Raw genomic sequence first — 24,771 nt, forward strand, 5'->3', positions numbered from 1 at the left:
GGAAGAAGTGAAGCAGAGATAGCGCGTGAGAGTGTGATAAAGATGGAAAGTGACAGAGAGAAAGGAAGAGAGTGCAGAGCTGTTCTCCTCCCTCTGCCTCCAGATATCTCTGCACAGAGCTCACTCAAATCCAGGCCTTCATTACCATAAAACTACATCTTTTATTAAAGCGTATCCAGTTCATCATTTGATTAACAGACTAAGCGCACTCCAGTAGCTCCATGGACATGAGCACCTTAATACCAGCTATATGCAGTATGCAAAGTGAATGCTATTACACATTACCCTGTATATGTCTGTCTGTCTGTCTGTCTGTCTATGTCACATGGCAGGTCCAAGTGCAGGGTATGACTGGGAACATCCAGTTTGACAACTATGGCCGCAGGACCAACTACACCATAGATTGTTATGAGATGAAAACAGGTGGGCCAAGGAAGGTAAGATAGAGCAAGTGACCTCCATCCGTTTCCATCCATCAACTGTCAAATCCAGACCTGATCAAAAATCCTGGTCCTTATCAAAACACAGTATACAGCTGGCACATGTCATGGTTTGGTTCATTACTTGTCAAAATCATGGAATTGGGCCAACGTGTAATTTTGTATGATTTATTGATAATCTGTACCAAAGAACAGAACTCAGTGAATATTAACCCCATGTTTAGGCGTGCCAAGATTTTGCCCTAAATCTTTTTGGATGATCGTGTGACATTTTCAAACAAGCCCACACCTCCATTTATTAAAGTGCAAAGGGCTTTTGTGGTGATGTGGGACCAGCAGAGCTGAAAGGACAGTGCAGAGTAATGCTGATTGCTTTTCTCTACCTCTGTTAGGTAGCAGCACTGATGAGCTATGCCAAGCATTACAAGCCTCACAAATCGCACACAGTCTGCAATCTGATAGCTAAAACTGTCCTATCAAAAGAATGATATAAGACTATTTCTGTGTCGGGGTATAGCACAGACATGATTTTTGGTCCTCTCCTGACAGTAATTACCATTCAAATAACCAATTACTATAAAGGGGATCCAAGAATTCCTCTGGCTCCTCTTGAAAACGGTAATTCCCATGGTACATTCACATTATAACCGGTACCATATGATGACCTCTGGTTTTATTTTAACCTCAGAGAGTTCCAAGAGACAGCTGTGAATTTCTCGTTAGCTGGATAAGTGTAGGCTCAGTTTGATATGATGCTTGATTATGCTGCTTGCCTCACAGCCCACACTTCAATTAGCATCACATGGCCTTCACAGCCATCCCCACAAAGCCAAACAGAGAGGAGAGAAATGGGGAGAGGGATGGAGAGAGGGGAAAAAGGAGGTCAGGGGGAGAGAGTGAGGGAGCAAGGGAAAATGAGACAAGCCGGGCAGCAGTTTGTCAGGAACTGGAGCCCCAGTCACCCCAGTGACAGTTAGAGGATGAGGGTTCTTAGCTGTGACTGTCACAAGTGATGTATGGGCTGATATCTGTCCCAGCTGCTAAGGGTGACATCAGGACTTTGCCTCTGGAGCAGCACTCTATGACACAGCTCCACACGGCTTCGTCCCCCAAACGGCACTTCTCAAATACCCTATCACTGTCAGACAAGACGGGGGGAATAAACATTTAGAGCTTTCAACGGTCTGGCAAGTGCACTAACTATATCCACAACTGTAACCACAGTTTGGAGTTTTAAGTTAGAGAAGTTTGCTGCTTTCTAGCGCCTCCACTTGGTGTTTTAAAAACTGTGCAGTCTTGTACACCTGTCTGGCCCAGACATTTAAAGATCTGAGGGGGAAAAAATGCAGACCAGATGTGAAGGGAAAAATCCTAGCCAGCAACAGTTAGACTATTGGCAGCAACATATGCAACACGTTTCATCGTGAGCCAGACCAGCCCTTATTTCAGATGGGCAAACAAACACTTGACATCGGTTTGACTTAAGCATCTGTACAGCAGAAAACAGAGCAAATGCAATGGCAGGACTTTGTAGAAGAAACTGTGGAGCCACTGGAATATTATGCTAAATTATTAAATGTGTATGCAGTTCACAGGCCTGAATATCAATTATTTACCGTAAAACCTGGGAAGCTGAAGGTGGGAGGGATTGAAGTTGTCTGCCGTATGCTCGTCTGCTGCATTTTAGCAATTTAGTTCCTGCACAGTTTGCTGTTTGAACTATGGATGACAAAATCAAAAAACTAAAGTATATTTTCATAATAGCTGTGATCATGATGCTATGCATGCTGAATGTAGAAATACCAACTTGTTGTGTATTCCATGCTGTGCCACTTCTATTGTTTTAGTATTCTGCTCGTTCACTGCTATTTTGGTCGAACTTCAGCAGGCCTCTGGGAAATGCAGTGTTGTTTTAATGAGCCCTGCACCCTGGCAGTTCCCAGAAGTGTCTCTGCTATACTGTATGCTCACTTACATATCGTCTGAGGGCTAGAATGCTTAGTTCAAAAGACTGCGGCATCACTAACCACTGTCTTCTCTTTGCAGATTGGGTACTGGAACGAGTACACGCGATTTGTAAATATTATGGACCCGCAGGTCACCAACGACTCCTCAGTGGAAAACCGAACGATTGTGGTCACTACTATTATGGTACACTTTCCATGCAGTTTTAAATGTTTCACGTATTCTGCCACTCAAGGTCATGGTGTTGATTCCAATGAGTGATACATTCTGTCCTGGGCGGGTAGAACCACATCTTTTTTGTGTTGCTTTCCATCCACTCACTACACGTTGAAACAGTCAATCCGAAACAAGGGGAGTGTTTCAACTGTATCCGTGTGGGTGTCAAAGCATTTTGATTTTCCATACTTCAGTGGCCTGTCGTAGCAGTGACATCACAATAATGGTATAAATGATAATGGTTGACTCCATCAATTACAAAAGCATACAAACGCATACGTAAGTAGACCTGTCTGTCCTCATCAAGTAAATGTTCAATGACACTTGGGATAGACTGGCCGAAGAATGACTAGAGGATGATACTGCAATGGTTTCTTCAGCCGGGCAAAGCAAAATAATCAGTGTTGGAGGAGGGATAAGAGGGGGCGGTAATTTTCCTGGTTATCCCCTCTCCAATCTATTTTGTATTGTTCCTCCACGTGTTCTGTGTTGAAGTATAACCTCTAATCAGCACATCAGGAAGCAGCATCAGGAAGGATCATTTTCTGGGCATTTTTCAATGCCATCCTGGCAAACTATGACAAACAAACAAACAAAACATTTTATTTTTATCTGTGTTTACTCAGCTAAATGTTTTAGGTCTATGGGATAGCTTCCATTGCAAATAGATTTGCTGACTGTGTAATGGCATTATAATTACCTGATGCAGCACCTCGTTCTGTGCAAACAAACATTTTAAATGCTAAAGAAAAATGTTTGGAAAGCGATAAGAATCTCTGCTGTTTGTGCACAGTTAGATTTCTATTTGTATTCCAAGGCATAAGCCAGCGTCACTCAATAGCAAGTGGAAACATTTAACGCGTCTAGATGAGGAATACAGTCATGAGGTAAACATGTGTTAACTGGAGGAAAACACTGAATGGATCCAAGGTGAGGGGATACGTTCAGCACAGAACAAACAAACCATTGCTCTCCTACTTGCACTCTAATTGTGTGTGGCTGTAATGACAATGCCTGCTCTCCTGAGCGGTCCTATTGTTTGATAATGATGATGTGCTCAGTAAGAGAAAAGACAAGCTGCACCAGCGTTTTGAAAAGGAGAGGAAAACTAGCACGCTCCCGCTCTCCTGATGTAATTATTTTATTTATGGAGTATTTTTGCACTTTTTCTGGATAGCAAATAACAGCTCTTGTTCTTTTATTTCTTATTTATTTATTTATTTATTTATTTATGTTTGGAATGAAACAGCCTTTAACTGCGCATTGGTGCAATGTGCCTGAATATGTTGAGATAGTATGGGCACTCTCTGATCCCTCTCCTGTCACTGGCATTTACTTATGAAACCCATCCCCATTCCCATCCCCACCCACCTCTGAGCTGACCCACACCTTGCCTACCAATGACTCCCAGCCCTATTAAAATAGTCATGGCCCTCTGTTCTCTCCTACAGAAAAAACAAAACTCTGCTCTCCCTTAATTTAACCCTTCCTTTATGCACCCTTGGGTTCAAAATGGGTTGTCTGAATTGGGCTTGGTGTCTGCTGGCTGCCACGGCTTGATGCAAGCAGTGTGACCACATGATCACGTTGCTGATATCAGTGCATATTTGTGCATTTGCGGGGCATCATCTGTGTATGCATGACTGCATGGATGTGGTCATAGCAGCTTATAATATCTTGAATCTGTGTGTGTGTTCAATGTGTGGGTGTGTGGGTGGGTAGGTGGGTGTGTGCGAGTGCGTGCGTGCGTGCGATTGTGTGTGCACGGGCAGAAATGAGCGCATGTATGCATATTTCTGTATAATTGAATGTGTGCTAGGGCATGGGAGTGAATAAACCAGCGTGTGTTTGAATCAACAGGAAGCTCCTTATGTGATGTACAAGAAAAATTATATGCATCTGGAGGGGAATGACAGATATGAAGGCTACTGCGTCGATTTAGCATCTGAGATTGCCAAACATGTTGGAATTAAGTACAAACTGTCTATAGTAATGGATGGGAAGTACGGAGCCCGAGACCCCGAGACCAAGGCGTGGAACGGGATGGTGGGTGAACTGGTCTATGGGGTGAGTACTGGGAGCCTCGTTTTCGCTGATTACATGACAGTTTGCAAGGAACTTCAACATGAGAGGAGATCTCATTTTTCTGTCTTAAGGTTATCACCAACTCGTTGTGAACTCATCAGCTCTTGCCCAGTTCAAAGTCTAATGCTGTCTCAGGAAGCTCAGCTGTGAGTGAATTTGTCAAATGCAGCCTCAAGCATTGGGGAGTTGGTGATCATCTTGAGACGGAGAAAATGAAATCATTTCTCAGTGCTGTTCATTGCAATTAATCTTTCTTGCTTAGCCTAGAAAGCTCTCTCTCTTACAGACGCAAACAGAGGTAGGTACATGAAAACAATGAGTCCATATGGCAAACACACTGTAATCACTTTGATGAATGAAAGATTGTATGCCTTTGAAGTGATTGTGTAATTATGTCCAATGTTTGATGTGTATGATGAATATGCCACATTGTAAATTCACAGCTGAGAAAATCTGCTTTCGAATCAACAGCTAAATGGTGGTTTGCGGTTAGGAACAACAAGATCCATATGTGTTGTGCTCCATAAAGGTTGAACCTCTCACATTAGCAAAGGGTCATGCCGTGTTTTACATCTGACAGAGTGAGCAGGCTCTCGCAACACCCCGAGCATTCCAAAATTACCCCCCTTCCCCACCTTTCTCCACAATAGTTGAACAGGGGCCAAATACAAAATGCATGAGCGTTAGGCTTTCTCATCTGTTCAATTTCCCAACTATCAGCCTGAGAGATTGCCTGGTTTGATGTGCTATTGCCACCAAATTATCTTTCAAATGGGAAAAGTCCACTCCCTGCAGATGGAAGGTGAAAAAAATATCCTCAATCACATTGCTGTCAAGTCTTTCCAGGCCTGTTTACAGCAGGTGGGCCAGGACTAATACTTTTGTACATTTTGACCTTTTGACCAGTAAATTAATTTGATTTTAATTGTCTTTTAAAGGTTAGGCCCGAGGCTGCTCTTTATTGCTTTGTTTCGCACAGCATTGATTGAGTGCTGGTTACGCCTGCACGAGGATTAAATGGTTATAGCCCTTCACAATGTTGTGTTGACAGGGTAAAGAAAACAGTCATGTTTATTGCATCTATTTGTGTTGCTCCTAGTTTGACCTTGTTAAAAAAAAAAGTCTCTGCTTGTGCCTGCGTCAATCCAATGTTTTCTCAATTTCGACACAAAAAAAGACAATAGAGCACAATGCAAATAATTTTCCTTCACGAAGCGGCTCCTTTGAAGAGAAGCATTTATTTAATTAATCACATACACACACGCTGCAGTAACACTGTCTAATGTGATTAATTATTTTCTTCTGCTTTTACAAAGAAACCCATTGTGATTTCCAAAAAGGCAGCACCACCTCCATGGATGTGTTTAGATAATATAATGTGATTGAAGCAGCAGAGCAAAGGAGGAAGATAAAGAGAAACAGCTTGGGAAAAAAAAGGCTAATGCCAGAATAAGCTGTGTTTGGGAAATCCAGCCTACTGAATGGCATGTGATTAAGTCTGCACAGCCACAGCTTGCTATTTTCTGTACAGCAGCCTTTTAACATTGTGGTATTTAAATCACTGCCAATTATTAACACAGGTTACTCTCTGAAAGCAGCTTTTTAAGGATATCGTACATCTTTGCATTTTAAGGCAAAAAAATTAAGTTACTTAAACAGGAAAAGTTATAGTGAGATATACTCTGAAACAGCTTGTACTTCAAAATTGCTCAACTTATTTATTTTTTCCCCTCTGTATCTCCTTGGGTCCCGATTAAGGAAGCATTTGGTCAAACATGACTCAAATCACCCATCTGCTTTGGTGGATTTTTTTTCCAAGCTGTCTCTGAAAGTCTTGCAGTGCCTCCATGAGCTTTCCCTTCTTTCTACCTCCCACAATGTGGCCACATTTCAGTAAAAACTTTGATTAATTTAACAGTATGAATCTCAGATGTATTAGCTGCCATCCCAGGTCATAACACTGTGAAATGCTCTATTTTTCCCGAGTGTGTGTGTGTGTGTGTGTGTGTGTGTGTGTGTGTGCTATGTGTTTTTCAGCCTGCCTTCAAATGTCGCAGTCGGTGGTTTGTTTGTTATAATCATATGTAAAATGTGTGATAACAACATCCTTTTATATTCCCTCTCTCTCCTCTAGCTAACGATCAGCTCCAGTCATTTACACACACACATGCGCATGCTCGCGCACACACATATACACATTTAAAATGAGTCTTTATGCAGGTCATAACTAATGCTTGCTGTGCATGTCCCTGTTTCCAGAGAGCAGATATAGCTGTTGCACCTCTCACCATTACTCTGGTTCGAGAGGAGGTGATAGACTTTTCCAAGCCATTTATGAGCTTGGGCATCTCCATTATGATAAAGAAGCCCCAAAAGTCCAAGCCTGGCGTTTTCTCCTTCCTGGACCCACTGGCCTATGAGATCTGGATGTGTATTGTATTTGCCTATATTGGGGTGAGCGTGGTTCTGTTCCTGGTCAGTCGATTCAGTCCTTATGAGTGGAATCTTGAGGAACAGGATGAGACCAAAGACCCACAGACACCACCTGATCCTCCCAATGACTTTGGCATCTTCAATTCCCTCTGGTTTTCTCTGGGCGCCTTCATGCAGCAGGGCTGTGACATATCTCCCAGGTGGGTCAGCTCCAAATAACACCAGGACTGGACAGCAGTGCAGAATAGAAAAATATAGGCTACATGAAATTTTATCTCTGTGTTATGAGATGTGTTCTTAATAGGTACAAAGAGTCACCCAAGCATGTCTTTTTCCTTTAGGCATTCATATTTATTGCCATTACTATAAGTGTAATTGATTTTGTCAGTTTTTGCTGAAATGATCATTATTAAAAAGCTTTTGTCAATACTTTCTTCAGGCTATGAAATGAACTTTGATCCTGATTGTTTCACAGCTATTTAAAGGCTTGGATTAGAGTACATTTTCTACAATTTGTACTACTTTCGTTGGAAATGTTGTTGCTGTTAGGATGCTGCAAACACAACTGGTAGATCTTAGCAGATGATAGGCACCACATGTCACCAAGTAATTACATTCCTTGTTTCCCTGTCATCCCCCGCCCTCTCTCAGGTCTCTGTCAGGCCGTATCGTTGGTGGTGTGTGGTGGTTCTTCACCCTCATCATCATCTCCTCCTACACAGCCAACCTGGCTGCCTTCTTAACAGTGGAGAGGATGGTCTCTCCTATAGAAAGTGCAGAAGATCTGGCCAAGCAGACAGAGATAGCATATGGCACTCTGGACTCAGGCTCCACAAAGGAGTTTTTTAGGGTGAGTCATGCAACAGTTTGGTTTCACACACGCACACACACGCACACCAACTGACTAATCAGCAAGTGGCTCTTTTACTTTCATCTCAAAAAGACCCAAGCATTTTGCACATCAGGTCTGTTGAACCATAAAAAGATTTTTAAATTCCTTGATGAACTCCTCCTTGCAGGATTTCCATTTTATACCTTTAAAGCAACATTCTTGACCTGCACAAGATTGCTCCAAATGAGGCATGTTGACAGCGAAGCAGTTCTTGAACTCTCATGACATGAACGTGAAATTTATGCGGCAGTACTGCAGCGTGCAACCTTGAGGCACTGGGGCTGTCAGCAGAAAGTGTGATAACAACGTGGAAGACTCAGAGGTGATAAAAACAGGAGGCCAATCAAAGGAACCACATCAGGCTCAAACTCAGAGGGGTCAGCTCATGAAATATAATTAGCTAGCTGGCCATGGCTGGCAAATTGGACCTGATGAAGAAGAGCCCTGTAGGTCAAACAGAGCAGTCTGAAAGACGGTTCAGATGGAATAAGCAATATGTCCAATGGCATGAGGGACTAGCCTAGCAATTAAGGCATAAATTAACTAAAATCTGCAGCGAGAGTGTGTTAATGAAAGCCCAGCACATGCTTGCTATGGAAGCAGTTTAACAGCCCTGCATATTTCATTCTGAAATTCATAGATGTCTTTGCTTTTGGCATGGCTACATCGCTAGTCCAATCCTTTGCATTTGCAGCGCAATAAGTTGAAAAAGAATTAATGAAACAGCACTGTGCCGGTGATGACGAAAAGGCAATATTACAGTCTTTTATCTTACACTCCCTCATTACTCATCAGCAGGAAAGAAACAATTCATATGTTTCACAGCTGCAGCCTGTTGGCAGAAAGAGCAATTCATTTGTGTTACCCCTGGGTTGAAATGCTCAGAACAACAAAATGCACAATCAAATATGCAATCTTTTTTTTCAGACAAAGAAGGACGAGATACAGTGTGCAATGTTACATTTTTAAAAGACTTTTGTTTTAAGTCTGTAAACTGTCAGGAGACAGTTGTAAAAAAAGGACTATGAAGATAATATATCCTGGGAAACATGGCATGTGACGTGTATGACAGCAACACATTATTCTCCGTGGAGCAACTCACAAAACCTGTCATCACTTTTCCTTTCATCAGAGTTGCAGCACAGGTGTATACACAGTGCTGTATATGTCTTTGTGTCACAGAGTTGATGGATGCCAATTACAGATTAGGTTTCTAGCTTGACAATAGAACCACCTCAGATCTGCAGGTAGAACAATCTTAGAGGTAGTCGGGGACTCGCAGTTTTCTTGTGTTCTGTATAATGAGTGTCCTAGTTACATCCTCAAGTCTTCAAATAAGAAATGACATGTGTGAGCTGCTATTCCAAGGGACTTTTAATTAAAGCTGTAGAGGGCTGACAAGGAAAAAAACACACTGATTAATAGGAGTTCAAGTTCTATTTCAGATCTGTTTTTCAGGAAATACATTCAGGCTTAATTAGACCCATACGGCATCAGCCAGCTGGAAATTTTAAATCGAGTCCGATGTTTCAAACAAGACATATGCCATCTTCTCTGACACCCCTGGCTTTAATATTTGATGATTTCACCTGGTTTATTTTACAAAGCTGCCTGAGAAATAGAGCAAAGTTAAATAAGATAACAAAGATAAGACAAAAAGTAAGACGCAGCAATACAAATTCTGAGCTACCAAATAAACAAAGAGAACATAGAGTATATACATACAATATTATATATGTTGTACTTTCTCTTTGTTTATGTTTAGATTTATATTTTAATAAATCCCTAATGAAAGACTGAATTAAAACCATTGTCTATAATCAGTCTTGATGTACTGTAAGTCCATTTCTTGAACCCTTAAGCTAGTCAAATGGCTATTGTGTCTGAAAAATGGGTAGTATTCACAGCATTGTCTGTGTCTTCATTTGGTGTTGGGAATGAGTCGAAGCTGTGCAGGAATTTTCAAAAGGAGAGGCGCTTGTATAGATCCCCCAGAAACTCCTGGTTCTGATGCTCACAACCAACTAGGACAGCTGGCCTGGGAGCCCGTTGACGTGCCCAGCGGAAGACTGAATGGCTCTAGGCGCTTGGCAGTGTGTCTCAACCCACTCTTGGCTCCTCTTCCCTAGACTACCCTGCTTGTTTGGGCACCCTCTCTCCTCTGTCTTCAGCCTGTCTGTTTCTTTACCTTGAGACAAAGCTGGATAGCTTCAAGCTTTGTGTTGCTCTTCCCCAACATAACAGCTGTCATGCGCCGCTGCACCACTGTGGTTTGTTTCATCATTTTAATTCTTGTCATGGATCTTTTCATGCAGTCAGCTGAATATTTGTGTTTTGGATGATTAGAAAATGATGAGTTGTGCCACTGAGGCCATGTTTATCCTCTTGATGAGGTTTTATTCCATTAAAAAAAAGGCTTGGCTCAGTTACATTTTGAAATGTACATTGTAGGAGAAGCTGGATAGTAATAATGGCTGAGATGATAAAATGGGCTGATGTGGCTGTTTAATTACGTGTAAAGACCGGGGTGAGACCATCAAAGACAACCACGCTGCTGTCCCTTCATGCACCTCATTTAACTGTGCAACAATGAAAGAATGATAATTGCACAGAGAAATGAGACTGCAACATTGTTTTCTCTTCCCCTCAAAAGACGATACGTTATCCAAAGTCTCAACAACAAACATCATGCATCTTACTGATCTGCAGATGTGGTGAGGATGGGAACAACAGCTTGAGTGCAGCAACCAATGCATTTTACAAAGCATGAAAATCAATTTCACGTCTCAACTATTGTGGCACAGGCACTATAGCTTTTGCATGGTCCAACACAATGTTTAGTAAGTAGCTTTTTTATGCAGAGCAGACCTGCATTAGTCCAGGGTTGCATGAAGAGAAACTGGCAAGGAGATTTATACAAGGAATCCTTAGGTTGCCCTGAAATCGTATGCGGCACATTGTAACACAACTCCCTGAGCTCGTGTCACTTTGTGTTTCAGCACAGTGCAGAGTGAAGGGGAGGCTCCTATAAAGATTACAGGCTGTTTGCATAAAAGAGAAAGCTGACAAAAGTGATGATAGACTAGTGTGAGATAGGCGTAACCTCTAAGGGGAAGCAGTGTCCTCAGAGGGCCTCATGGAACTTTAGATGAGCAACAACAGCAGGCGCGGAAGGAGCTACTGGAGTCCAAGAGCAAGCATCAAAGATGAGCAATTGGTATTCAGGGCGTAGCATGTGGCACTTCAATGACAAAGTACACCCCCAGAGCCTCAACTTTCATTTCTGCATACTTGAGATACAGGTAGACCTGGCATAGAGGATATTGAGGGAAAGTGGTGATGTCCACAAACAAAATGGAGGGCAAGTTAAGTAGAAGGAAATGTACTGGTGGGTGTTTGGAGATGGCATTTAGATATACAAGCAGTGAAGCGTATTGGGGAAAGGCTGTAATGAAAGCAGTATGCGATGCCAAAGGAAGAATAAAAAATAGGCTGCAGTTTGGAGGTCTGTGGACACAGGTGTGGAGGAGCTACACGTACCGCAGGATCAATACAGATTAAGTGGTTACTTAGAATGGAGAGGGCAGTTTCTTTGAGTTTGCACTTTAATCACTTGTCCCCTCTCAGACGAATTCTGGATTAACAAAATCTTCAAACTATACATTTACCAATGAAAATAGAGAAATTCTAAGGCAACAACAACAGTGCGTTCATTCAACCATAACTGTGTAAAATGTATCAATTAAATGTCATTTCTTGTAGTGTAACAGAGCTAACACTTGTGAATATGAGTTGTTTGGGTTTTTTAATTACCAAATGAGTATTAAATGATTTAAATTGTCACTCATTTAAAACATGAACATTCACTGCTTGCATACTGTTTGGCCAAAACCTACTGTACACTACCTGCCTAGCACCAAACTACAGTAGCAAACAGACCAGCTGATTAACATAGTGGAGCGATTACCAGCTAAAGAGCCAGATATTTCCCTCAGGAGCTGATGGAATCCAAAACAGATCTATAAGGACAGCAAGTATTTGACTTGATGGCCAGAAACATGAATTCAAATAGATGCTAATGTTGCTAGCTGCAGGGTGCGTAAATGAACAACTGTATTCTAACAAGTGCACCATTAACCTTTTTGTGATCAATTTTTAGTTGACAAAAGTACAACAAAGAAAAATGATACCATGAATATCCTCTCCCTGGTTGTTCGGAGGTTGGTGGCATTCTCAAATGGGGACCCTACACACCCCCACTCGGGAAAACACATTTCAAACATACAGGCTCTGCACTGTATCTGTACAACTATAGTTATAGATATTGTCTTCCCATTAAAAAATGCTAATGGTCCATAGTTGAACCTAATTTCAGTGTCCTGATTAAGATCATGTGCATCTATAGCTTCATTTTATGCCATCACCAAGAAAAAGAGACCTGCATTTGTTTTCTGACTTTTATAAAACAGTAGGAAACCCACTGATTCAGATGGACTAGCAGGAAAAACACCTACACAGATGATATAACTGTGTCGCCTGTGTAGGTGGGAGGGTTGGATAAGATCCACTATTAAGGTGCTTCATTATGAATATAGCATCATTATGACTGTTTTAGTATTACCTAGAAAGACATTTAAAAGAGGAGGTAATGCCATTTGCAAGTTACCCAACATAGACTCCTGTCTCTTTAGTTTATTCTATAGCTTTCAAATGTAGCCACTCCCTGTTAATTGGCTGGGAGCTCATTTTGAATACAGCTGTATGTTCCAACAGGGCCATTATATGGTGTGAAAGAGAACCACATGTATAAAGCTGTATCTATGGCAGTATATAATTGCTCAACAAATTGTTCATTGATGATGGACTCTCGCAGTCATTGTTCCGTAATTGAATTTTAAATGACCACCGTAGACTGGAATGTGAATGATTACATTTTTAAGGGGATGAGAGCAGACATTCAATGCAGTTATGATGTGTTCATGTGTAGAAATGTGTATGTGTGTTTCTGTGAGAATGCACATTTGTGCACCAACAGTTAATAATCAAATATCTTTCTTTCCCTGCTGGGCTTTCTCACTGTATCTTGTTTTTTCTCTCATGTAAAAAGCCCCTTAAAGCATCGCAGTGGTTACTTTAGTTGCAGTGGAATAGGTTTTGGTCGCACTTTGTCCCCCACTCTGATATTGATGAATTGACTTCATAAAGCACTGAGGCAGCACACTCTGTCGTCAGTAATCAATGCCCAGATCCATTCTTTTCTCTTCATTTGAAGAGGCGTCTGGAGCTTTCCCACTGCCTAGCAGATGAGCCCTGGGTCTTTGGGGAAATTGTCCTCTAAAACTAGTGTCCTTTTCAGGATGTCTGACACATGCAAATTGAAACACATTTAACAGGCTTATCAACAAAAACATCACATCTAACTCTGACTGTTTCCCCCTCAGCTGTTGTATTTTCATGAAAATACAACAGCCAATGTCCCAACTTTAAACTTTTCCATCTGAGCAGGGAACATTCATCATGCAGACTTTTTAATTTGTGTTTGTTGCTGTCTCATCTCATCCTCACCCTTGGCCTGATGCACCATGACAGATGCCTACAAACAAATTGTATGTGATTACATAAAGCCAGTAAAGCACTTCCATTAGGTCAAGGTTAATGCTTTTGTTTATTAATAGGGATGCATTAGAGATGGATATGCTCTTGCTTTTTAAAATTCAGGACAGCGATGAGTCTGTGTACTGCTCCTTATGTGTGGACGTAGAGCTCAGTATGCATGGACACTTACTTAAGTGTACTTGATTTTCAACTTCAGTAGCTGAGCTTTACAATACAGGAACTTCATATAACTGAGGGAACGACTTGTTAATTAGGACTGCGTTAAACCTTGTTAAATATTGTTAATACCTTTATTGATTACCTTGTAGTTTGTTTTTTTCAATATTGTGTTAAGTCTGTACACTGTCAGAAGAAAGTACAAACATTCAAATATATAATTTTACCATGGCATGAAACATACTTAATTTGAGAAGCCAGATGCAGCAGTAGCATGGCTAACCATCATCAGAACCATAATCAGGTCAGTTTTTAGCCATGCTAGTGGCTTTGCAACCATTGGTTCTTCACAACTTTGGTCTCCAATTGAATATTTCAACAACTGTGTGATGGATTTACATGGTAATTTGTACACACATTCATGGTCCCCATAGAGGGTAAATCCCTCAACATCTACTGGATGGATTGACATACATTGTTGTACAGACAGGCATGGTTCCCAGATGAGGAATCCTACTATTTTGGCATTTAGCTCAAAGCACTGTGCCTCAGTACACTAGCGAGGCTGCAGACTTCTTCAGAAATGTTGCTTATTTGTTGATTACTATTGATGATTATTAATTATTTCATTGGTAATGTAATGACTTGTGACCTTGTGAGGGAAGATTTCTTAACTAACTAGAAAGTATCTCTGGCAGATATTGGTATATCAGCAGCTTGTCCTTCCATTTTCAAAGCCTTTGGTTGATAGTAGATGTTTTTATTCAGCCAGTTCTTGAAAATCGTCCAACCCCAGCAATTTCTTTCTGGCCTTTACTGAAAGAAAGTATGTTTTCTTATGTGGGATCTAGTCTGCAGTACACACAGTGCCACTCAGGGACTGGCTCATCACTGCTTGGACCAGGATCTGTTCAAAGTGTGAAATGCCTATGCCAAAATAAATCCAGCAGCATTGAATAATTTAATTGATGCTTATTATAGATAGTGCTCAACTCTCTCAGATTTTACAGGCTCGCTAAGCCTGACCCCAGGCGCTGGAAAAATGCTCATCTGTTTCACTTTGTTATGGGTTGCCTTGTGTCTGTGTAACCCGCTTTCTTGTTCACTTCTCTTGCTTCCTATGCGCACTTCCTCTGAGTCACAGTTTGGATGTAACATCAGGGGCAGTATTGTTGAAATGAATGACTGTAATAAGTTCTACAAGTTAAAATTGAGTCAATCAACTGTGGCTCAAATTCACTCAGCTGAATTTTCAACATACTGATCCAAAACTTTTGCTCACTTTTCATATAAGTGATCATTACCGACAATTCAATGTCACAAAAGTTTAATTATTGAGAATATTTTTGCATGAACAAGCCCACAAATCACTGATATACATATGTTAGATTTTCCACAAAAAATCCAATTTGCATGATAGTACTTACTATACAGGTGATACAGTATGTGATTCTCATTCAAACTCAGTGAATTTGAGCCTCAAGCGGCAACATAATGTTTAAATCAGTACATTTATGCTGATAAGGAGAAATGGATTTTGTAAATTTTTGTGCCTCATGATCTGAAACTCCACCAGCTATATTCCCTGGAAGTATTTAAAGATATCACACAGCCACATTAAAAGATGTCTATAAATACTTCATGATGCCAGTTTAAATCAAGTGATCATTAAGCACAAAAAAAATCCTACAAAATCCATTAAACACTTATGTTTTTTGGGTTTCTAAACTACTTCTCCTCTCTTTTTTCCTTCCTGTACAGCGATCCAAAATAGCAGTGTATGAGAAGATGTGGTCATACATGAAATCTGCTGAGCCCTCAGTGTTTGTTAAGACCACACCCGATGGCGTAGCCCGGGTACGAAAGTCAAAAGGCAAGTTCGCCTTTCTCCTTGAGTCCACCATGAACGAGTATATCGAGCAGCGGAAGCCATGCGACACCATGAAAGTTGGAGGGAACCTCGACTCTAAAGGCTACGGTGTGGCGACGCCGAAAGGCTCAGCATTAAGGTGGGTGGGATAATATAACAATATCTTCCATGTTGTTATAGTATTCCACCTACCCTGATGTCCCCTTGTTTTCATTCTCTTCTCTTCCTTTTCTTGTTATTTTGGTGGACATGGAGGTAACGGTAGTATGCCACGGTGCATTTTGATACAAAGGTTAATAATGGTAATAATGTCTTTTTATAGAGTTTTATATATGTGTTAAGAGTTGTTACTTTACAGTGGAGGAATCAAATCCAGATTATAAGGCTAACGCTAACAATCATTTCATTATTAATGTCTCTCTTACTGTTGCTTTTCTCTCTCCTTCGATCTCTCCTTCTGTCCCGTGTGCTGTCCTACCTGACTGTTGTGTTGTCACTTTTAATTTAACAGTTCAATGGTTTTTCAATTTAGCCTTTAAAAGCTGCGCTGTCACTTGTGACGAATGTTAATTGCATGATGTTTGTTGTTGTTACTTTTCTTCTCAATGACAAGTGTCCCCATCCCGCACACTTCAGTTCTAAACTACGTAACCCTTCATGCCACCTTTTCCAAGATTTAACACTGTCTTTACCTTATATGAGCCTTTCTTATCTTTCCATATTCCTTAAATTTTTAAACAATTTGTCCTTTCCTAGATCATTCTGATTAACAGATAGTATTCTGTGCGTAAGCCCCTGCATAGACAGTGGTAGTCTCACTACCATGACCTATCATTATTATGCTTAATACGATTATTACTTTGCATTAGATTTCTCACGGACCTGTGCATTTTCTTACAAGTTATGTTTTATCGTTTCAAGAAATGCTGTTAACCTGGCAGTTTTAAAACTGAATGAGCAAGGCCTCTTGGACAAATTGAAAAACAAATGGTGGTACGACAAGGGAGAGTGCGGCAGCGGGGGAGGTGACTCCAAGGTCAGCCTCGATGTCACCACAATCGGGTACCATAGTGCAGAGTAATCGGCAAGGCTGTTACAACAACCCAACCATAACCAAACCAACTGTCCACTTCAATCAACCTGCTGCTGCCCTACAGCAGATTACCAAATTAACTGATACCCTGACCACACTGTTTAACAGCTCAGATCAAACTAAGGAGCCCTTGCTTAGCCAACAGATAAATGTTCTTGGCAGTTATTGTAATTGTAGTGTACTCAGACTTAAATACAGTGCAAATAAAATTTAAGGTAGGGATTTTCTTTCTGTATGACTATGTTGTATTTACTGGGAATTCTAGGAATTAATAGAAGGAGACTATGAGGAATGTGCTGCCCTACAGTTGTGAAAGGTTGAGCTTTGCTTATTCATCCTTTCATATCTGTAGGGCAGATCACCTGGTCTCAGATGTGAGGACTTTGTCTAGGTAGTTTTGATAGTTTGAGATGAAGCATTTTTAGGCGTGTCAATCAACAAGAAGATAGGCTTTCATTTGCCAGTAAACATTAGATTATTTTGCATCAAAAAAGTTTAAAATCTCCAGCTTTCCCTCACAAATCTCTTATCCTGTAAAAGATGGCTTTGCAGTTATTGATTGCACAGCTGCTTTATATCCATGACACTGGCCCAGAACCTGTAAGCTCTAAAGCCAACATGACAAATTCTTCGTTAATGGCAAAAGCCTCAAAATGGCTGCACAGCTGAGGCCGAAAGGAAAGCAAGGGGAACAGCGGCGTCTTGAGGGGACTAAGCATTGCAGGAAAACGTGAGAACTCTAATTAAACAAAAGACTTGTGATTTCCTTTTAATGGGTCATCTGATGATCCACCTGTGGTTTGAGTCCAATAGATGCAGTTCCTTTCCCAAGTCATTAATAACCCAGCTCTGACCTTTTTTGACCATCAGATATTTCCCTCTTCCCCCGTTGTTGAATGATGAATGATATTTCTATCAAGCATTGTTCTATTTTCCCTAAATGACGTACAAGCCAGCAGCATTATATTCTTTACAATGCAGGTCAATTTAATGACAAATGATGCTGTCATAGGTCAGTTAATTGGCTGAATAACAGACAAGATGCAATGTCCTGTGTACAGCAGATGTCACCATTACTTTCTTAATATCATTTGTCATGGATTGGCCTGGTCCACAATGAATACTTACGCAACATAAAATCACATTAATAGCAAAATAGCATCAGCACAAGCATGTCTTCCTAAATGACTGTGGTTCATTTTTGGAAAGGATTTTATTTATTTATTTTAAATGTTCAAGAGTCTACCTTTTCAATGTTTGCATTGCTAACATTGCTATGTCCTGTAGTTACTGAGCGAGCTCAGGAAGCCTTGCTGTGCAACTGAGAACTTGTTCAAGAGCCGTTTGAAAGCAGCTGTCTCTTGTGCTGTCATCGATCTTTTATCAGGCACAGGTATGTACTGTCTGTTTCCTGGCTTGTTTTGGCTCTCCAGGACTCAGTGGAAAGGCCCGATTAGGCAGAATAAAGTGGCCTAGAGCGCTCTGTTCCAAACAGCGCATTGTTTGGCCCCATCCCACTCATAGCTCCATGTTCCAACAGACATCAGGAGATGCATATAATCATACACACAGCTGCATGCACAGCCACTCACTCACAGTTAACACTTTCTTGCCCCCCGGCACAACACAGTGCAGCCTAGATTGAGTTTCAGACACAGAGCATGTTACAGGGTAATTGCATTGTTAATCAATGTCTTTCTGAGCCAAGACAATGATCCGGTCTTCACGATCCGTTTCTCAAGATTGGCTATGAGGGATATACAGTGGTGTAATCTTCTCTCAGTGCATTATGCATTGCATAGATCCCCTTGGGGGACATTGTTCCCAGGGAGTAGTCGGGTCACTTATTTATCGATGCACTATTTCTCTGTGGTTCCAATTTGCTTTTCAGAGAGACTGACCTGAACCACAAATGGTCCAGGGTTAGTTTATGACCACAAAATGCGATCTTCATTCCACTGTACAATTGTTTTTTGTTCCCTTGTAATTTTGTTCAATAAATTATGTTTTATGTTAACATACAGTACAATACAACATGATGATGTGACTGCTACAGATGTAAAAAACAAGAAACAGCAGTGTTATACATTATATTATGCAGCTACAGGCAAATAAGAGATGCATTATTCCACTGATAGTTTTGAGCTTTGTCCTGTAGCTCTGTGCAGTTTGGTTGGGATGCACTCATCTGACACTAATCTGGTGTAATTGGAAGATAAGATTTTATTAGCGATATGTCGGGATAAAACACATAAGAATTAATTAAGCTTTCACTTTTGGGCATAGTTTCTTGGATATGAAATTGGTTGTAGCACCTGCAGAATTGATTGTTGTCATGCTAATGACAGTAGTATTAGCCATCACAGAATTTGCTACAGTATGATATTGTGTATGTTAAGGTAGTGATTATGAAATGGAAAAAGCAAAAGCTCTATCTTTTATATTTTTTTGTTTGTTAAGACAAAGTTCCTGTTGGACTGAACTTGTTAAATGCTGTTCAGAAACCCCTTTTAATTCATGACCTGACCCTAATCCAATGTACCCAAGTGCTTTTTGATATTCATAGACCTGCAGATCGTACTTTCAGTACCTGCTTGTCGCCCTGCTAACAGCGTCTGCCGATTACTCAAAGCGATATGGGTAGGTCCTGGCTTTAGAATAGGGGTTATAAAGGTAATAGGTAGAATGCCTGCTCTCTGTGATGTTGATAGCCAGGAGCCCTGCTTTATCGCTTTGTAAAGTATGTAGTAGTTTAAAAGTTGAATAACATAAAATAACATAATATAATGTTATTTATGTTATTTCCCACGTGAAGAACTCCTGTAAACCTTGCAGTATTGAAACTCAGTGAACAAGGCATCTTAGACAAGCTGAAAAACAAATGGTGGTACGATAAGGGTGAATGTGGAACCAAGGACTCTGGAAGTAAGGTCAGTCGCTGCAGGTCTTTTGTACTGATTCCAAATTGCATTTTGACGTACTGTTCATATGCAAGACAAGACTTCTCTAACATCTATAGTATACATTTTGTTCATTTGCTACACATAATTTTTTTTTTTTTTTTTTTTTTTTAGTGTTTTAATTTTTGCCCTGCCACAAACTGTAACACAGTGTACATGTGGCTTTAATACAAGGCACTGCTTCCCCAAATTCTTTTTTTTTTTCTTTTATGCTATATAAATTAGAAACTTTTTTATGCAATATAAAATGTAGAAACTCTCTTTTTTGTAAGAACTGTAATGATAATGCTATGGGGAAATTGCTAAAGTGCCGTCAAGATAAATTTCAATTGAATCACAGCAGTTACCAGTTGTTGATAAATGCTATTTTTGCTCATTTTCACTCTTGACATTCATGATACTTTGACCATTATGCTGCTGTTCCTATTTACCAAACTGTTAATGAAAATTTGATTTATTTGTGTTGTTACTAGTTTGCATAGAGACGTGTCTATTAGATTCTTTGGCCTCCTGTGGTGTGGTGCACAGGCAAAGCCTCTTATTGTGATGAGTTACACAAATTCTACTTCCCTAAGCAGCGAATGTGCCGCAGGGTGTCCTCTAAATCTTGCGGCTTGCTCAGAGTTGAGGTTAGAGGCTTTGTTTGCACATCACAAGAAGTTGAGGAATGTAATAAACCCACTATTTAACCCTCTGAGATACAACCAATGTCTCAGATTATACTGTAGGTTTGGATCGTCAGATAGCGTCAACATGTGTCCATGCTCATAGGGTTAAACTGCAAATAGTAAAACTCTAATGAACAAATTTTTAATGAATATGTTTGGTAGGTAAGCAGCAGCAAAATGGTTTGATTTTTAGTGTTTTTTTTTAACTTAAATGGAGATATACTTCATCTACTATGAATTTGACTGTACTGTATGACAATGTTGCCATGAGAGTTATACGTACATGTCACTAAGAGGATTGAAAAGACAGGGATTTACAGAGATGTCGACCTATGCGATACTGACCAGCTTCCTAACATGGTCAAGAGCAGAAGCCACTTTACATACATGTAGTGTAAGGAAGGAGAAGCTCTACATTCACCAACAGATTAACAGTGTATTAAAGAGTTGGCTTCTTTCTCCTTAGTGGAGAATGGTTTGACTATGGTAGTCTAAAGGTCCTCTTAACTTAGTGACAACCATAGGAAAATCAGTTCAGACGAAATTATAGGAGCTAACCATAGAAACTTCATTACATTTTCAGTTTTGTTGCTTGTAGCTGTTAGTATCCATAATCTGCCATCAGTAGCACCAGTAAGATAGAATATGATGATTTACTAAAGCAGTCAAGGCTATGTGAGGCTCAGTTTGAAGGATACAGGCTGCATTTTATTCTGTTGTCCTTGCTCCACTGCAAAACTCTTAACTGTTTTGTTCACTTTCCCCCAGGACAAGACAAGTGCTCTCAGCCTAAGCAATGTGGCTGGTGTCTTCTATATTCTGGTTGGAGGGCTGGGGCTGGCCATGATGGTGGCTCTGATAGAGTTCTGTTATAAATCAAGACAAGAAACCAAACGGCTGAAATTGGCCAAGAATGCCCAGAATTTTAAGCCGGCTCCCCCGACCAACACCCAGAACTTTGCCACATACAGAGAAGGCTACAACGTATACGGAACCGAGAGCGTTAAGATCTAGAGGTAGGTAGCATCTCCTTACTGTCCTCCAAGCCCCCCCGAGTACCACAAGAGATGAATCATTTAGCTTCCTGTCATTTCAGTTAGAGTAAATTATTCATTTATATGTGTTTCTGAATTGCTACTGTTTGTGAAATGGTTCATGGCTGTCATGTTGAATACAACAGAACACACATGCCTACTTAAATATTTTTAAATATTTTTTGCACCTTGTAACGTATAGCGTCATGGATAGTGCCTCAGGCTACATGAATGCTAAAGCACGATGTACAGTTATTTTAAAATGGACTTTTTTTGCCACTTGAGTTCAGAAGAAGAACCTGGAAACACAACATTGGTATATTATCACCTTATAAAGCTTATATAGTGAAGGTGGTAGCAAGTAGTTCCTAATTATAGCAACCAGCAGGCACTGAGCAACATTAGCATTCATCAATCTTCTGGCTCTAGTAAGTCCAATATGCACTCTTCTTTTAGCTATGTGCATGTCTCACTACATGCTACACACTAAGTTCACTGGCTAGTCATCAACTTGATCTTTTTTTGGTGCTAGGTAGGTTATCAGTTATTTTTGTTTTTTTAGTGGGGGGGAGGGGGTCCTACTGAAAACAGCTGGCTGCTTCAGCTGGAAACACTGACGACAGCTGTGAGACTCAACCCAAACAGTAAAAATGGGGACTATAAATCCAAAACAATAAATCAAATGACACTAAAATGCTCGGTAAAGCTGAGGGGAACATCTGAGATGGGTGATAATTCGGGATTGTCACTATGAGCGATCACTTTCATATTACACATAGTTATTCAATGCATCGTTAATTTAAAATATTTGTAAGTGGAGCTTTAAAAACCTGTCTTCCCATTACTCTGAACAATCCACAGAATACACTGTGAACAGGGGCTATTTCTTCTGTAGAAAGTTAATAAGTAGTCCCACCTACTGTAAGCCCACTCATAATAAAATTAGTATTAAACTCAAGCAATTCTAAAGCAATGCACCAGCCAAAGGGAAGCAGACAGTGTTCACACCATTTTGATATAAATGATTATTCTTGTGTTTGATTGGATGTGTGTTCTGTTGTATCTTGTTAAATATGCAAGCATGCATGTCTGTTTACAGGAGTGCAGCTGTACTTACAGCACAACAACAGACCCTGAAAACATGTTTTCTCAGTCTGTGTCTTACTTATTACATATTTGATCAAACTACACCCTCCATCCAGATGATGATTTTGAATGTTAAATTATTAATAACTTTTCTTAACTTTAACTTGTGTTGATTGGTGGATTTTATACCAAGTTTTCAGGAGCTTAACAACAGATAGAGGCAATAGAGATACAGTAGTTAGAGAAAAATCAGCTTATTTTTAGTTGGATGAAATAAACTGTACTTTTACAAGTATTTTTACTGATTTATTCTTTCATTTTTACTACTCTTTAAATTTTACTTTTTAAATTCACTGTCACAGATATGCACAGTTCCCACAAAGTTCCAAAATATATATTTTTTATCTTACATGCACATGATATTATTATCTTAATATGTCGCGTGCACAAGTTAACAAGATATTATCTTGTGCGCACAGCATATTTTCTCTTGTGCACAATATATTTTATACAAGTTTTTCCATCTTGTGGGCGCAACAGATCTAATTCACACAAGATAATAACTTGAGTGAACAAGATAAGACGTTGTGCGTATTATATATTTTCTTGTATCCATATATAATCTTTAAGAATGTCGAGGGGTCTGTATTTACCCAACATGAGTTATACACAGTTTGCCTGACATGAAGCCTCAACTCTTGCCATTTTTGCTTTTGTTCTGTATGTTGACACAGGTTTAGGAAACATTTCCATTGTCCCTTACAACTGTGACTAAACATATATAAAAAGGACTGGATCACAGGGATTGAGCATCGAGCCAAATCCTCTCGGTGGATACGGCAGGATAATCTGCAATGACGACACGACTGGACTGGTCATGGGAAGAGCCAATGCGGTTCCCTCCCTTTAGTGCCTTATGGAACTCTGAGTCCAATCAATGCAACTCACTCACAATGATATTGCTTTTTGCTTGAAACTCATATAAAACAGAAGACTGGTGCAGTGATATATATATATACATATATATATGTATATGTATATATATATATATAGTACATTTGACATGTTACAATGAATGAGAGAACTAAAGCCATCATTTGCAACCCTAAGCACATTTTGAAGTGCCAGACAGAAGACAAATCTTATATAACAAGGGTCTAATTGGTTTCTTGTAATCAATATGATCAGATTACTCTTCATCCTTCTGCTGCCAGATTTTCACTGGTTATGTGTTAAAATAAGTTTATTAGATCTCTTCAGTGCACTGTAAGACACTGGTTATTAGACATTAGCTTTTATACTGCTGTAAGTCACTCATAGTGACCTTGTTCTTGTTTTAAAAGACAGATTGATCTCATTTGAGTGAAAATGCCATTTAACCCAAAACAATTATGAGTGTGTTGTTTGTACTCTAAACTCTGGTGCTGCTGCCATTGTCTTCTAAACGTATGATGGGACTCACGAAGAGAAGAAGATGATCTGGTTTGGCTTTTACGCACTACAGAACCAGGTCACAATACGCACTTCCAATACTGCCAAGAGTGTGTTTTGTATGACAATGAGTGCGTAAAGCAAAGTGTTCATGCTTGATTATGAAATCTGTTTGTGATTTACAGTTTGTAAAATATCAAAGGAGCACTAACTCACAGAGGTTTGTCGCTCCAAACAGTTTTTCCCTGAAGTCTAGAGTCATTCAAGTCTTCTGTACATGAAAGTAAAACCAAACAAAAAGGGTAATTCAATTGTAGATTAACTGCAATCCAATTAAAGGATAACAGTAATGGCTTTTCAACCGTAGTATTTTGGATTACCTTACCATTTTCTTTAACAATTGCACATTTTACAATGATCTGTGGTTTGCTTTATAATTTGATTTCCTTTAATGAGCATTACAGTGTTTGGTGACTATACTTAGTAAATGAAAAAGAAAAATATATGAATACAACAGAAAATAGATTTATACAAGGTTATACCAGGGAGAGTCCTGAAGCTTAGCACATTTCCATATTGCTGTAATAATTTGTTTTCTTTCAAAAAGACTGTGATTCCATAGGATTTAGGAAGATAATTATCTAATCACCTGAAACCATGGGCAGATAGTTTTGTATTTTAAAAAAATGAAACCGATAATGTGAAGAAAAACAATGACTTGAGAAAGATGTGTAAATTTAGATAAATGAGAATTATTTATATTACATGATGAAAGATTGGTTTCCCTTTTTTCTCTTGATTCTTTTCTAAGAAATTGCATGTGAAA

The 24,771-nt window shown here is 39.8% G+C and overlaps 1 protein-coding gene across 1 annotated transcript in view; it reads left to right on the plus strand.

The window, feature by feature from the left end:
- The window catches only part of gria3b (glutamate receptor, ionotropic, AMPA 3b), an 82,827-nt gene extending 59,354 nt beyond the window's left edge, over positions 1-23,473 (plus strand). Inside the window, exons 8-16 of the mRNA XM_053323369.1 lie at positions 333-437; positions 2,487-2,591; positions 4,482-4,688; positions 6,966-7,339; positions 7,791-7,989; positions 15,565-15,812; positions 19,582-19,696; positions 21,163-21,410; positions 23,249-23,473. Coding sequence (XP_053179344.1) covers positions 333-437; positions 2,487-2,591; positions 4,482-4,688; positions 6,966-7,339; positions 7,791-7,989; positions 15,565-15,812; positions 19,582-19,696; positions 21,163-21,408 — 1,599 coding nt within the window. The 3' untranslated portion in view covers positions 21,409-21,410; positions 23,249-23,473. The remainder of the gene's footprint in view (positions 1-332; positions 438-2,486; positions 2,592-4,481; positions 4,689-6,965; positions 7,340-7,790; positions 7,990-15,564; positions 15,813-19,581; positions 19,697-21,162; positions 21,411-23,248) is intronic.
- The last annotated feature ends 1,298 nt before the right edge of the window (positions 23,474-24,771 follow it).

This window comes from Scomber japonicus, chromosome 8 (genome assembly GCF_027409825.1).
Source record: "Scomber japonicus isolate fScoJap1 chromosome 8, fScoJap1.pri, whole genome shotgun sequence".
Lineage (NCBI taxonomy): Eukaryota > Metazoa > Chordata > Actinopteri > Scombriformes > Scombridae > Scomber > Scomber japonicus.